Source organism: Triticum urartu, chromosome 5A, assembly GCF_056163025.1.
Source record: "Triticum urartu cultivar PI428250 chromosome 5A, HENAU_Tu73, whole genome shotgun sequence".
In the NCBI taxonomy this organism is placed as follows: Eukaryota; Viridiplantae; Streptophyta; class Magnoliopsida; order Poales; family Poaceae; genus Triticum; species Triticum urartu.
This window is the reverse complement of record NC_141877.1, coordinates 478,044,194-478,058,856: the sequence shown is the minus strand read 5'-3', so window position 1 is coordinate 478,058,856 and position 14,663 is coordinate 478,044,194. Positions and strand designations below refer to the sequence as shown.

Below are 14,663 nucleotides of genomic sequence, written 5' to 3'. Positions count from 1 at the left end.
CAGCCAAAAAGAGGGGTCGCGTGGGAGGATCGAACAAAGGACCTCCAGGCGACTGGTGGACGTCGTACCCATTTGGCTAGATGGTGTAAAGTGTTTAAAGTAGCGCGGGTCCATAAATACACACTGAATTTGTTTTATTATATACGGTAAATATTTTTAAAATATTTTTTTAACTGGCAACAAAATTACGAACATTTTTATAAGTGAATTTTAGAATACACATTGAAGTTTTTTAGTATACGGTGAATATTTTTCGAATACACACTGAACATTTTATAATATGCGGTTATTTTTTTCAAATGCACACTGAGCAAATTTCCTATACACGATGAACATTTTTCATATACAGTAGAGTTTTCAAATGTATGGTGAACCTTTTTTTTCTATACTGTGAACTCTTTTTTTATTGTGTGAACCATTTTTGACAACATGAATAAATTTTGGAATTTTGAACTCTTATTGAAAAGATACGGACATTTTTGAAGAATTCAAATATATGAAAAACTGAAAAAAAAAACTCATACAACATTAGTTGGACATAAGGTGCAAATCCCATACATTAACCAACTACGCGAGTCAACTCTTATGGAATAAAATGAGCTACATCGTATTTATACACTACAATAGACGACATTCTTTTCGTCCCAATCCCAAATGTTCGCACTCACACTTGTGCTAGCTTGCAATACTAATTTTTTTTGTTATTTTCTTTAAATAATCGTAGGCTCAACTCAGATTGCAACCTGAAAGTATTATGGAATCTAATTATAGCTTCACCAATCAACAATTACTAATAGGATTCAAACAACAATGCTGGCGCCACATATCCAAATTAAGGCAAGTGCACACACAAGTTGAATGTCGTGTTGAAATAGAGGAAATGGACTTGCACAACGCGCGAGGTGGAGTCTTTGAGTCATGCTTATTAGGCTAGATGGATGTGATATTATTATTTATTTCTCCGTTGCAACGCATGGGCATATGTGTTAGTATAACCAAAAATACATCCAGAATCCTTTGAGTCTCAGCTTTTCCACAAAACTTCTGGCGAAAGAACTGGAGAAGACCAAACCAATACCACGTCTTCTTTTCTTCCGAACTTCAACAAACGCTGTAATTTCCTTTTTTTTTCTGTTTCTTATAGGCAAAATGCTGAAATTTCATAAAAAACGCTGGAAATTTCCATTCTTCGCCTAAAGCGACGAGTTGTAGCTATAACAGACTCGCTGGAAATTTACTCCCTCTGATCCCACTCGGGCAGCCCAAGGCTACGAGCGGTTTTAATCTCTAGCTTTCACTGGTTTTGTTTTCGTCTTCACCGCCGGTTTTCACCCATTTTCTTCTACTCCCTTCAATCCATATTTTAAAATCCATTGATATTTATTTAAAAATCATAAACATTTTTCAATAATAGGTTGATTAAATCTTTTAAAAATCAGCAGTCGGTTTTTTAAGACCCACGAGTTCACGGTTTTCTAAATGGTCTTGGCTTTCTTCTTAAGAGTGTAGCATGTCTTTTCTTGTGCACGAGAGCCGCATGCAGGCACCCTAATTGGGCCCACTACATCATCCACTTTTAGCACCAGGCGGAGAACACGATTTCCCACCGACGCCACCTCTTTAGACTACTAGTGGTTGGGGCGCGCCACACGGGCGCGCCGCCTGAGCGAAAGCTGGGCGGTGCCAAGTTGGACGCACCCCTTCCACTTTTCTGTGTGTAGTACTTGTTATTCCATCAGACTCAGGGCACAGGTAGATGAAGTTTCTAACTGAAATAATAAGACAGTTGTGCAAAAGCAACACATTCAGAGAAGTTTCTAACTGAAACAATAAGACAGTTGCACGAATGCAACACATTCAAAGACTGGACTCTTAGAGGTTACATGAACGATGATATAGATGATAAAGCAGAGGCATATTTCCTCACATCATACGATAGAATTAAAAGGTCTCGGAGAAACAGGAAACACGGCACATGGATTCTATGCATAGACATTGGTTATGGCCGTCAATGGCGCGTCCAGAGGCGATGAACAGCGAGACCACATGGACTCTTGGTGGTCCGGTGCCTCTTCTTTGCAGCCTCAACACGAATATCCTGCAACCTCACCACGAAGAATTATAAGCCGCAACTTCATATGCCCATACAATTTGTAGTTGCTTAAAAAAACAAAGCAAGCAAGTACTCGGGAGTTTTGGTGAAAACACATCTAAACAGAGGTGAAAACTGGCAAACTATACATCCATTTACAACAGAGCAAAAGGAAAGAAAATTACACATGATTAAGTAATATAGACCACTCATGTTGTGAACAAAGAGCAGACTAACTGACAGTGTGGTAACTAAATCATTTCATCCCTGATACTGATTAGATGCCAGTTTCTTTGACTGCCAGTACCTATTGGTAAATTAAACTATTAATCAGAGGAAATACTTAGGCAGCCCAATTACTTACCAGATCATTGTACTTACACTTCCTAATCAGATCACCTAATAGGAGATACTATTAAGATTATGAAACATATGTTGAAGTATATGGAGTATATCATTTAAGGGAATTGGCTTGTTACCGTATACGTTCTTCTGCTGCTTCCTGTACATGGCAGTCCATATAAGCTTAGCAGGCTTGAGATGGTTGCAGAAATAGCGCTTGCACTTTGAGTTGGACAAAAGGAGGACCTGATTTTGGATACACGCAAAGAATGCGCAGCATAATTTTAGCAAATTTCTACTTATTTAATTCCATTTGCACTAACGATATGGGCATACAAGCTTACTCGAGAGTATGAATGGACCAATCTGATACATTCCCCGGGTATATCTTGGCACCACTGAAACGGCAGAGCCCTGTCCTGTATAAAACACAATTGCAGGCACAAGTAGATAGTGGCTAGCAGTTTCACAAATCTTTAGCGCTCCCACACAACATCAATGATAGTAGCATACTTGAGAACCATCCTCTCTGCCCTGACAAACTTTCAAAGCTCCTCCTACAAATAAAATGCAAAGATATCAGCACTTAAAATACCAACGAATATCATCAAGCATTGCCTCTAATAACACAGCTTGAAAGACAAAGCCTTGCAGAATGGTTGTTGCACGACATATTGAAGAGACTAAAAAATTGAACTAAACTACAATGCATCATTATAAGTTTTATTAAACAACATGAACAGCTCATAGGAACAATGTACAGAGCTGGGGACACAGTAAAAATCTCAGGCACAAGAGTACATTAAACATAACCACAACACTCTTGAGACGGACCACTCCTAATTTATCAAAGTCAAAATACCTATTTATTTTGTCCAATACTACCGACAAGCTAAGCTAGATGGGGCTCTGGAATACCATGAAACATAAAATGTACAATGTCAAGTAATGCACACACATTGCCAGGTCCAACAATTAACCAAAGGCTCAATAGTAATCAACACATACATTTTCTCTTACAAAACGTGGCAAAGAAATTGATGCCAAATTGCACATGGCAGTTTTGTGGGACTTGTGAATTCATTTATCTCGGTACACAGGAGGGAAGAGTCAATTTGTGCCTAGATTTTGCTTTATTTTTCTGCTGAAAGTGTCATGCACATCATCAAAAATAAATTGTGTGGACACATCATGTACTTTTAAAGTCAAACTATTGGAAGAGAACACATGTCTTCGGGGACTCACAAAATTTAGAGAAAACCTTATAAAGCATATATGGTGTTCTTGTTTCTATTTGTGCCTTCAAAATGACAAACCAAATGGATTGTGTCTTGTCTTTACCCTGAAATTGTGTAGTAAGGTTATTACATATTGTTAGTCACTTAAAGAAATATGTACATGTAGTCCGGCTTACTTTTCTTTCCTATTTCTTGTGTGGGTTATGAAACTCATCATCCAAGCAATCAGCCAAACCTGGAGCTTCACAGGAACAAAATAACTACCATTGCTCAGTATAGAAAAGATCGTCAGCACAATTTTCCTCCTACAAATTAACCAAGGGAAAAAGGAATTGTGAACAAATTAGCAGATAAAAAGGATTAACCGAGGGAGAGGGCAAGAAAAAGCATACATATTCAGTCCATGGGGAGAGAAGATTGAAAGGGGGGGTTCTGGAACATGACCTGCAGCTAGTTGTCCTCAAACCTGCAACTAAACCTGGTAATAGTTTGTAATCCAAACTAAACCCAGGCCAAACCATACATGTATAGGTCCAGCGATCAAACCAAACCAGACCAAATTGCAAAAACTACAATCCAAACCAACCCAAACTGTATGTATTTTCAAGCCAAATCCATCCAGACCATTTTCTACATACAGTTTGAACCCAAAGTTTCAAACCATGGGTCACTCAGCAGCAACTGGAACGTTGAACCCCAAACTTAACCTGTACATACAGAACTACGAAAGATATGAGGCACGTACGAACAGCGGCTAGCTTGCTGTGTGCTTGTAGTCTGTGCGTGTGCACCGAAAGAGCAGATGGTGGCGCCGGCCGCGGAGACGCTGGCCATGATCCTGACGGGAGTCTTCCAGTTCCTCATCAGCTCCGTCTCCGTCGGCCACATCGGCAAGGTCGAGCTCACTGCCATCTCCATTGTCAACAGCGTCATCGAAGGCCTCGGCTCTGAGCTCCTCGTGTTCTGCATGAAGGAGCTGACTTTTGTCATCGGAGATCTCGGTGATGGCGGGGCGGACGCATGCTCATGTGGCTCGTCTGCGACGGAGGCGGCTGCATCTAAACCTAGCGCTGGTCTTGCCTAACGGGATGAGGTCAAACTGGTCGCTATATTGGTTTTTATCCATGGACTGAAACGGTTTGAGACCAATTTGTCTCCGTCCAGACCAAACCAACCCAATCTATTAATTACAAAAGCCCACACCAAACCAAATTATAATAGGGGCTCAACCCATTTCAGCCAAACCAAAGCAGCCCAACAGCAAAACCAAATTGAAACTATGGTTCTAGACCAAACTATTCACAGGTTTACCTGCAACCAATGATAGATGTTTATTTGTTGCAAACTGTCGTTGCCTCCACCCTCTCCTCAATCCCCTCATCTTCTTGCCCACCCCGCTGCCACACCGTCTTTGTCCATCTTGCTGCACCGCCTCGTGCTCCTCGTGGATCTCGCTGCCACCGATCCCTTGAAAAAATTCAGGCATACAAGGAAAGGCATACATGGATGGATGGACCTGCTAGTCTAATCAGTCGGAGTGGACTTCTTGATTTGGCGTGGAACCGAATCCCACTCACGCCACAACAAACCGTGACAAGAATTATGGCATGGAAGGAGTAAGTAGTAAAGCGTAACCAGACAACAAAGATGAAAGGTACATATAAATTATAAGTATATAAGAACATACAATTGGATGGGCAAGCAACTCCCCGATGTTGTATATGTTGTCACCCAATAAAGCAGCAAGTGAGAGGTCAAATGCCAGGTTCTGCAGGTAATTATTGGAAATCAAAAACAGCAACCATCGAATCTAATTTTTCATGCTGAAGGAGCAGGCAAGCAACAATACCTGTCTGAATGGTTCTAAAAGTGACTCCACTGTTGTGTATGCAAGATAGAGAAGAGCATTTTTATAAAATTCAGAATTGTCTTGACACACTTTATGGTACTGAGAACATAACGAATAATAGGTTGAATGTACTGAAGGATCAACATCGCCCATGCTATCCAAAGTGGTTTTACCCTCGTCTACCAGTTTCTTACACTCCTTTTGATTCCCTTTCTCAAGAAGAAAACTTGCAATCTGCATCTTCACATACAGAATGGGCTCTTCAACCCGTGATTCCTTGGTATCACGCAGCTTCGAAATTACGCCTTCGAGATAGCTTATACCAGCATCTTTATCTGAATACTGGCGTGAAACTACTACCGCGAAGTGAGAAGATTTAAGAAGATTGATCTTGACCTCAAAATCAGAGATGAAATGAGTATACAGCTGAATCAGAGCATCGCCTGCCTATACAAAAGGAAAAGACCACACAGTGGTGATAAGCCCCGTGATATGGAAAGCAATATCTCGAGAAAGCAACCAAATGTAATGCAAGTATTTCAGGAATCATGATGAAACTTTCAGAACAGAAAATGTGGTACATGTACATCCGTGACATATTACTATATTAGACAACAAAAATATTATGATTATACTTCTTCAGATTTTTGCGCTACTGAACTGAACCAAAGATGTAGGTACTTGGACATCTCTTCATCATAATGATCATAAGACTCATGATATTTGTAATACATGAGAAAAATGCTCAATATCTTCATCAGACGACCCGTGAATAAGAGGTCGCATAACATAACGAAGTGCAGGTCGTAACATATATAATTAACAAATCAAAAGAGTGAATTAAGACGCTGGTCTGAACTGAAGCAAGCCAGAACGTTTTGTGCAAGACACCCTAAAGGGACTTGGCACCAGCGAGTTTATCAGCTAGCTTCAGCCAAAGGGAGTCGCATTACCCACCTTTTTTTGGAGGCCAAATCGAGCAGAGGAGGCGGCGGGGGAGAACTGGACCAGGCCCCCTAGGAGGCCCTCGAGTTGCCTCCACTTCATCTCCTCCACTCGTTGTCGCCGTCGCCGTCGCCGCATAGGCGCTCACTGGAGGAGACCCGCATCGAGGCAGATCATATATAGATCGAAGCCGCCACCGCCATCTTCTCCTCCCTCTAGGCGACGAAGCTGGTGTGGCTGCATGGGAGAGCGGATCCAGTTCCTCTCCCGCTGGCTGGCGATGCTCGTGGCGACGGGTTAGATGGGAGAGGAAACGAGAGAGAGGGAGGTCGCGTGAGTGGGCTGCCTTCGTGGTGAGGATAATTGATGGAAGTTACCGGGGAGGTGTTATACGGGGGATCCGGCTTGCCTGCCCCCTCTCATGCTCCCATTCGTGCTTCTACTTTATTCTATGGTTGTTGTTTTTTTCTTTTTTTTTCTAATCTAATCATCTCCCCTTTTGATTTTAAGGGGGTATGGCCAGGTCTTATTTTGTTCCAATCAAATCAAGTCATGTATGTGGGAGCACGGATGGGCACATGTCGAAGGAGCAGGCAAGTCTCATCCTTATCTGGGATGGATGGTAACTACACACCCACCAATTACAGGGACAATATATACGTCGACGTGGCAAGACTCAGCGAGCGCCCCTTGCGTGACTGTTAATGGGTTTCATGCATCCATCCACACATTTTTTATTTTTTATTTTAGCTGTTTGTATTAATTTTTTTCTTTTCTTTTTGAAAAGGATGTTAAACCTTCGGCCTAGTATCGGCCATGGTAAAGATCATTAAAATAAATCATTTAGTGGGGATGAGTCTTTTAGGTATATAGGATGTGGAGTGCGTCGCTGTTGCATGTGATCAGTGGGCTCACGCGATCATAGTCTAGGTGGTGGTGGCTGGAGATTAGTTGCTGCTAAGGAGCGCGTTGTTAACATCTCCGCCAGTAAGCTCGATTAGTTCCCTACTCTAGAGTTGGTATGATCCCTCTCTTGCTTGCAAGGTCTTCGTGGTGGTGAAGATAGAGCGGGAGGGAGATGGAGGTCCAGCCCAGGAAAAAGCTAATCTCTGATGGCTGCTTGGGAGTGGCTATGGCACCTGCTCCACCATTCGTTTGCATGCCATTGAATCCGAAAGCTGAAGTGCAACCTTTCTTCTTGCTCCCGACCAAGATGCCAGATGGGAAGCATTGCATCTTCACCATGGAGTTTATGTCGTGGTTCCATGGAGGCTTCTTTGTCCCAAGTGGTAGTGTGCCAACAACAACGAGGTTGTGCGTGTGAGGAAGATGTTATGAACTCAATCACATTTTCCATTGGTTTGTTGGGGTTCTATTTGCAAAATATATTGTGTACCACTGATGTGTTATTAATGGAGCACAGTGGTCCTTCCGGATACCAGTAGTCCTGAATCTTGAATATATGGGATTTTTCATAAGAAATGACTTTAGAGGTGACATGAAGGCCCTCAGTAAAATCACATGGCAATTTTTTAAGGAAAGCCATCATAGCGCTTTATCGATTATAAAAAAACTTACATCGTTTGATATCACATTAAGAATAAAACCAAGTAGATCCACATGCCAAACAATCAATAGAGGTACCTCTTCATTATAGGCAAGAATATGTGACGCCATATTACTTTTCCTAGGACAATAATCATAAATAATGGAACTAAAGCCTTGAGCTAAACTGATACATTCCTCATAATCGCTACTGTTGGACCAAAAGAATTACCACAGTTCTTCATAACTTCAACGACCTCTGAATATACCCGTTGACAATCATTCTATTGCATGTAGATTGACCAGCTAGGATAAGGCCATCTTAAAGCGCTCATGCTTCCACCGTTGGAGTGTCAACAACATGCTCAATGCCACATGCACTAGCCAATATGAACATACCATGATCGTCGTGGGTAAAAGCTTCTATTGCACACACATATCATTCTCAATGGAGAAGGCAACATTAGTATTGAGTTTAACAAAACCTTCATGTGGGCACTCCCAGCCATGGTGACGTCTACTCATGGACGGTTCGCTTGCGTCTACTCATGGACGGTTTGGCAGCTCTGACGTAGTTGGTGTTAATCGTTGCCATTTCTTGACCATACTGAGTGAAATACTAGACAATCTCCCCATGATCAACCTTGCGATGTTGCCACCATGCATACCAACAAGCAGTGATAAGTCCTTCGATCCCACACCAGGAAGGGGGGAGTTGCCGAGTCGTGTTGCCTTTTAAAAAACATAGTACAGATGCGGATGCTGACATACACAGATATACTCACCCATATGAACACAAACATGCACAACCTACCCCTATGAGCACCTTCAAGAGACCGAGCCGGTGGGTCTTGAGATTGACAAAGTCACCACACGCACCTTGCTACCTACGGGAATCGTCGTCTCCCACTAAAGGAATACTCCACCTTTATGAGACACCAAAGTGTCAAACTTCATTGATTCTTGTTGCCTGAGTAGAGCTTCAAGGATACCATGGATACTACTACCAAAACTAGAGATTCATGATTCAACACCAAGGTTCTCATGAATTTTTGCAACTCTTGAACATTTGAAACATGCATGCAATATCCTCACAATTAATCTTGCACAAAGGGCATAGGCTGTTGGGGATGATATATCTGTTAGCTAAGATACCCTTAGAAGGAATAGCTCCATGAAACATTCTCCTACATGAGATATTTACTTTCAGCGCTACCTTCAATCTCCGTACCTGCTGAAGGAAATATGCCCTAGAGGCAATAATAAAGTTGTTATTTATATTTCCTTATATCATGATAAATGTTTATTATTCATGCTAGAATTGTATTAACCGGAAACTTAGTACATGTGTGAATACATAGACAAACAGAGTGTCACTAGTATGCCTCTACTTGACTAGCTCGTTAATCAAAGATGGTTAAGTTTCCTAACCATGGACAAGAGTTGTCATTTGATGAACGGGATCACATCATTAGAGAATGATGTGATTGACTTGACCCATTCGTTAGCTTAGCACTATGATCGTTTAGTTTATTGCTATTGCTTTCTTCATAACTTATTGAAAGTGCTAGTGATCGACTAGAGGGGGGTGAATAGGCGATTTTTATGGAAGTCTTCAAAACATGTAAGTTTCGAAGACAAACGATAGAAATAAACCTATTACCATGTAGCGAAAGGTAGACTACACTAGGCAAACCATAGTCAAGTATTCAATGAAGTGAAAGCACAATGACTAATAGCAGCTAGTTAGTAAGGATCAGGTAGGAAGATATTGTGAAGCCAATCAGAACAAGTAATCACTCAGTGAAGCCAAATGGTGATGCAATCGTACAATGACTTCACAAGGACCAACAGTAAGTAAAGGGAAGGGAAGGATGAAACCAGTGACTCGTTGAAGACAATGATTTGTTGGACCAGTTCCAGTTGCTGTGACAACTGTACGTCTGGTTAGGGAGGCTGAGATTCAACTCAGAAGACCTCGTCTTCACCTTATTCCCCTTGAGCTAAGGACACCCAGTCCTCGCCCAATCACTCTGGTAAGTCTTCAAGGTAGACTTCCAAACCTTCACAGACTTCGTTCACCGGCGATCCACAATGACTCTTGGATGCTCAAAACGCGACGCCTAACCGGCTGGAGGATTCACAGTCCTCAAGTGTAATAAGTCTTCAGATCACACAGACAAGAAGACTTAAGTGATGCCTAACACTCTTTGGCTCTGGGTGTTTAGGGCTTTATCCTTGCAAGGAATTCTCTCTCAAAAGCTTCGAGGTGGGTTGCTCTCAAACGACAAAAGCCGTACTCTAACTCTGAGGAGCCAACCGTTTATGGTTGTAGGGGGTGGGCTATTTATAGCCACTAGGCAACCCGACCTGATTTGTCCGAAATGACCCTGGGTCACTAAGGAACTGACACGTGTTCCAACGGTCAGATTTCAAACACACACGACAACTTTACTTGGGCTACAAGCAAAGCTGACTTACCCAACTCTGGACAAGATTTGCTCTCATAGTCTTCACTCGAAGACATAGGATTTTGGTTAAGCATCACTTCAGTCATTCTGACTGATTCTCTTGGACCCCACTTAACAGTACGGTGGTTCCTATGACTCAACAAAGAAGAAAAAGAACTACGAAAGATCTAAGTCTTCGCGCTCCATAGTCTTCATGCGATGTCTTCTCTTGTCATAGTCTTCAATGTGAATGTCTTCACATACCACCTTAGTCTTCAATGTCTTCTTACATTTTTAGGGGTCATCTCTGGTAGGAAAACCGAATCAATGAGGGACTTCTACCTGTGTTATCCTGCAATTCTCACAAACACATTAGTCCCTCAACTAGGTTTGTCGTCAATACTCCAAAACCAACTAGGGGTGGCACTAGATGCACTTACAATCTCCCCCCTTTTTGGCGATTGATGACAAACTAGTTGAAGTTTTCAATGGGGAATATAATATGTGAAATTGTAAAGGATAAGGAATTGTCTTCATAAGTTGCAAGGGCTCCCCCTGAAGATGTGCATATAAGTAATTTGCTTTTGGAATGCAAATGCACATGGCAGGTTGTACTCGTGGAGATCCTCTTCAACTTATGATGACAATTCATTATGCATGAGAAGGTATGTGAAGATAATGACATGCATAATGGAAAATGGACGTTTGCAAAAATGATCTAAGTGTAGAATTTATCGTCGCACATGCGGTATTTATCATCGCATCACGAAGTAGCAAATAAGTAGCAGGCGACCATCGAGTTTAGGTGTTACAACTCGAAGAATCAAAAGTATCAAAACGAGAGTTGTAAACACGAGGAAAAATATAAAGCAACCGCCCATGTGGACCCGCTTGAAGACTATCAAACTCATATGCTTCTCCCCCTTTTGTCAGTAAGGACCAAAAAGGTTTGAAGACATAGAGCATCTACTCGTTCCCATGAAGAGTAGGTGAAGCAGCAGGGTCGTCGGTGGTGTTCGGCGGTGCAGAAGAACTTGGAGCAGGGTCGAAGCGTGCTGAAGGAGGTGGCGGTGAAGTAGCATCATCTTCGTCCTCGATCACTCTGGCATTCACAGTTGCCGCGGAGGAAGAGAACTCAGAGTCTTCAAGAGACGGAGTTCGTCGCAGTATAGTCCTTCTTGGAGGTGTCGAGTCAAACTTGAAACGTTCAGAGAAGCCATCCTCTTGAAGATCATCTTCGAAACACATAAGCGTCAGCCCTTTCCATGTACGCCGACAGGTTTCATGGGCAACAAAGGCATTCTTGGTGGCAAGATTGCGAATGCGGTTGACATCCACCAAGAGGCTTTGCATTTGGCGCTTCAGCCAGTCATGATGCCTATCCTGTTTTTGATGAAGGGCAACCAGAAGCTCTCGGTCAATGAGAACACGAGATCGCTTCTTGGGCCGTTGGACAATGGTGCTTTCAGTGGCTTCAGTGAGGGCACGATGAGGTGCACGTGTAGTACCAGCCAGAGGATAAATACGAGTGACTGCTTCAACTCCTTCAATATTTTGAGAGAAGCTTTGATGCTCAGCATTCTGAAGACTAAGAGGCTCCTTGGCAGGCTCTGGATAGATGGCTTCAACGGACATATCAACGTCAGCAGAAAGATCCGATGATTGCGAGCAGAGGGCTGATATGAGACAGCTGAGTGTAGTTTGATCAGCCGCATTATCCATGGAGCGTAAAACTTCAAGCCAAAAAGATCAGATCCTGATGCAGCAAGTTGGCGGATGAAGAAGTCTTGTGCATTGAAGCATTTGCCATGAAGAATATAAAAGACCAAAGTCTTCATTGCACCTTCCAGCTTTGCATGTGGAGAATGTCCTTTGATGGGCCAGAGAGTTCGCCTTATAATGTGATAGATAGTGCGTGGTAGATACTCAAGGTCTTCAACAAAGAACTCCTTAGGATATGCAGCATCTGGAGGCAAAGGCTTCATCATGCTAAGCATCTGACTCATGTTCGGTTCAGGCTTCTGAAAGATGCTCTCCAGAGCTGCACTGTGAAGCTGACAACTAGGTTCATAAAGATCTCCAGGAGTGGGCAGCCCGATGAGCTCAATGATATCAAAGGCTTTGGCTTCATGATGAACATTGCCGGTCATCCACTCAAGGACCCAAGTCTTCGGATCTTTGTTGTAGCCACAAATGTGAAGAGTGGCATAGAATTGGAGCAACAACTCTTTGTTCCAGTGCTCTTGGTCGGTGACGAAAGGCAACCGTCCAGACTCTTTGAAGCAATCCAGAGCTTCTTCCAAGCAAGGCAGACCAGTTATGGCTTCAGTGTCAAGACGCATATGAGGGAAAATGCGACCTTGATTGTACAGAATGCATGAGTAATAACTTCGCTACGGATAGCTCCAGAACCGATCAGAAGATATTCTTTCCCTTGAGTAGGGGTTCTTGGCGCTATTGAAGAAGGTGTTGTCTGCTTTGAAGCCGTTGACATTAAAGGATCCGGGTGCTGATGCAGGACCTAAAAACCTGGGCAACCTTGGCATTGGCTTCTGTACCTGAGGCCTGTGCTCAACGTGATAGTCAAACTGAGGACCAGCAGCAGGCGCAGGAGCAGTAGCATCATTGGCTTCACTGATTTCTGGCACATTGGTTGGTGCAGGCTCCACATTTGCTTCAGCCATGACAATGTCATTGGCTTCATTTGTGTTGGTGGTGGCAGCCTCAAGATTCTCAACCTCCACTTGATGAGCTGGAGGGTCGGGCATAGACACGTTCTCCTCGAGAACAACTTCTTCAGTAATGGGGGGAGTAGGGACACGTTCTTCTTCTTGTGTGTCGTCGGCTGATGCAGCCGGAATGTCTTCAGCAGCTTTAGCCTCAGACTCGGAGACATTCACAGTAGGAGTGGCATGTGGAAACACTTGACGTGCAACAGATTGGTGGGGCACTTCTCCTTCTGGAACGCTCGAAAGAGGTACTTGAGACCTTGGTCCTTTGCGAAGCCTGCGTAACGCTGGCGACGCCTCTGGAGACGGAGTTGGCTGGGCCTCAAAGTCATCTTCTTCTTCTTGCCGAGGTGGTGTGACTTGTTGTTGTGGGTGATCAGCCCATGATGCATCCTGAGCAATTGGCGTCAGAGGACGACCAATGCTGATGAGTTCGCTATGCGTAAGCACAGGCGATGATACCAAGTTGTGCTCGATCTGAGAAAGAACTACATCATCTTCAACATTATCATGGTGACCAATGTCTTCAGCAGCGGTGAGATCAGCTGCTGGAATGTCTTCAGCTTCATGAGCCTCTATGGAAGCAGGATCATGGACAGTCAGTTGGCGCTCTTGATGTTCAGTTGCAGGGCGAACCATGGAGATAGGTTCAACAACTAAGGGCTCTGTGGGAGCAGCCCGATCCTTCTTGGTCTTGCGCTTCTTCTTGTAGGGAGCAGCATCAGAGGCTTCAGGATGTTTCCTCTTTCTCGCTTCAGCCTCAGCAGTCCTCGTCTTCTTCAGTTCTGAAGCGGTTGACCTGACCTTTGGCTTCGAGCCAGTCATGCTGGCTGGGAAGACAATGGCATGTGCTTCCTGCCTTGGTGCTTCGGGTTCGGCCACATCTGGCTTCTTCTTCTTCTTTGCAGCCATCCTGGGGTCGATGCCAGGACGACCAAGGGCCTTGCGCTTCTCAGCCTCATTGTAGACTTGCACACACTTGTCAGCCGGGCTCTTCATGCGCTCACGAGAATCTTGAGCTTCTTCACGCTTCTTGAGAAAGGCTTCTTTGAGCTCGTGCAGCATGATCTTGAATTTTTTGACCTCTTGCACGCTGAGCTTGGCCATGTGCTTCTTGAACTGAGCTTTCTCAAAGTCGATCTTTTGTTTCAGTTCAACGATGCGCTGAGCTAGAGCTAGCTCTGAAGCAATGGCGCCATGGAAGGCGACACTGAGGCCAATTGGAAGTTGCAAATCTTCAAAGCTGAGGTTGGGCGTGTCAAACCACTCATCAATGAAGTTGTGGATGATTGCCACGTCAAAGAGAGGCAAATCATTGAAGATTTCTGCTTCTTCTTTGCTCTTGATCAGTTGCTCAAGAGTATCATCTGCAAGATCTTCATCGCTGGACAGATCAATAGCGTCGTTGCGCGGAATAGCAGCAGCAGTCAGTTCTTGGCTGGTGTGTTGCAAAGGCATCTTGACTCTCGAGGG

At 43.5% G+C, this 14,663-nt stretch overlaps 1 protein-coding gene across 15 annotated transcripts; it reads right to left on the bottom strand.

Annotated features, from left to right (window-relative positions):
- Window positions 1-1,757: 1,757 nt before the first annotated feature.
- Window positions 1,758-6,845, bottom strand: LOC125509919 (26S proteasome non-ATPase regulatory subunit 13 homolog B). 15 transcript variants are annotated; one of them, XM_087521295.1, is made up of 11 exons: window positions 6,479-6,845; window positions 5,522-5,968; window positions 5,360-5,440; window positions 4,984-5,126; window positions 4,065-4,635; window positions 3,849-3,977; window positions 3,680-3,776; window positions 2,779-2,991; window positions 2,572-2,680; window positions 2,457-2,491; window positions 1,758-2,098 (listed from the first exon to the last, which is right to left on the bottom strand). In XM_087521295.1, exons 1-4 carry the CDS (start codon window positions 6,602-6,604, stop codon window positions 5,004-5,006), a joined length of 777 nt encoding a protein of 258 aa, XP_087377421.1. In that variant the 5' UTR covers window positions 6,605-6,845; the 3' UTR covers window positions 1,758-2,098; window positions 2,457-2,491; window positions 2,572-2,680; window positions 2,779-2,991; window positions 3,680-3,776; window positions 3,849-3,977; window positions 4,065-4,635; window positions 4,984-5,003. The 15 variants fall into 15 exon arrangements, with proteins under 15 accessions (XP_087377421.1, XP_048530924.2, XP_087377420.1 ...); XM_048674967.2 differs by lacking the exon at window positions 2,457-2,491; XM_087521294.1 differs by lacking the exon at window positions 2,457-2,491 and having other exon boundaries at window positions 3,696-3,776.
- Between the last annotated feature and the right edge of the window lie 7,818 nt (window positions 6,846-14,663).

Bases quoted from the DNA above. Each gene is read 5' to 3' on its own strand.
- LOC125509919 (XM_087521295.1), bottom strand. From the start codon at position 6,604: ATGCGGCGACGGCGACGGCGACAACGAGTGGAGGAGATGAAGTGGAGG. The intron at 5,441-5,521 runs GTATTGTTGCTT...AATTACCTGCAG, and splicing joins TTTTAGAACCATTCAGACAG to AACCTGGCATTTGACCTCTC. The intron at 5,127-5,359 runs GTATGTTCTTAT...GATCGGTGGCAG, and splicing joins AGTTGCTTGCCCATCCAATT to CGAGATCCACGAGGAGCACG.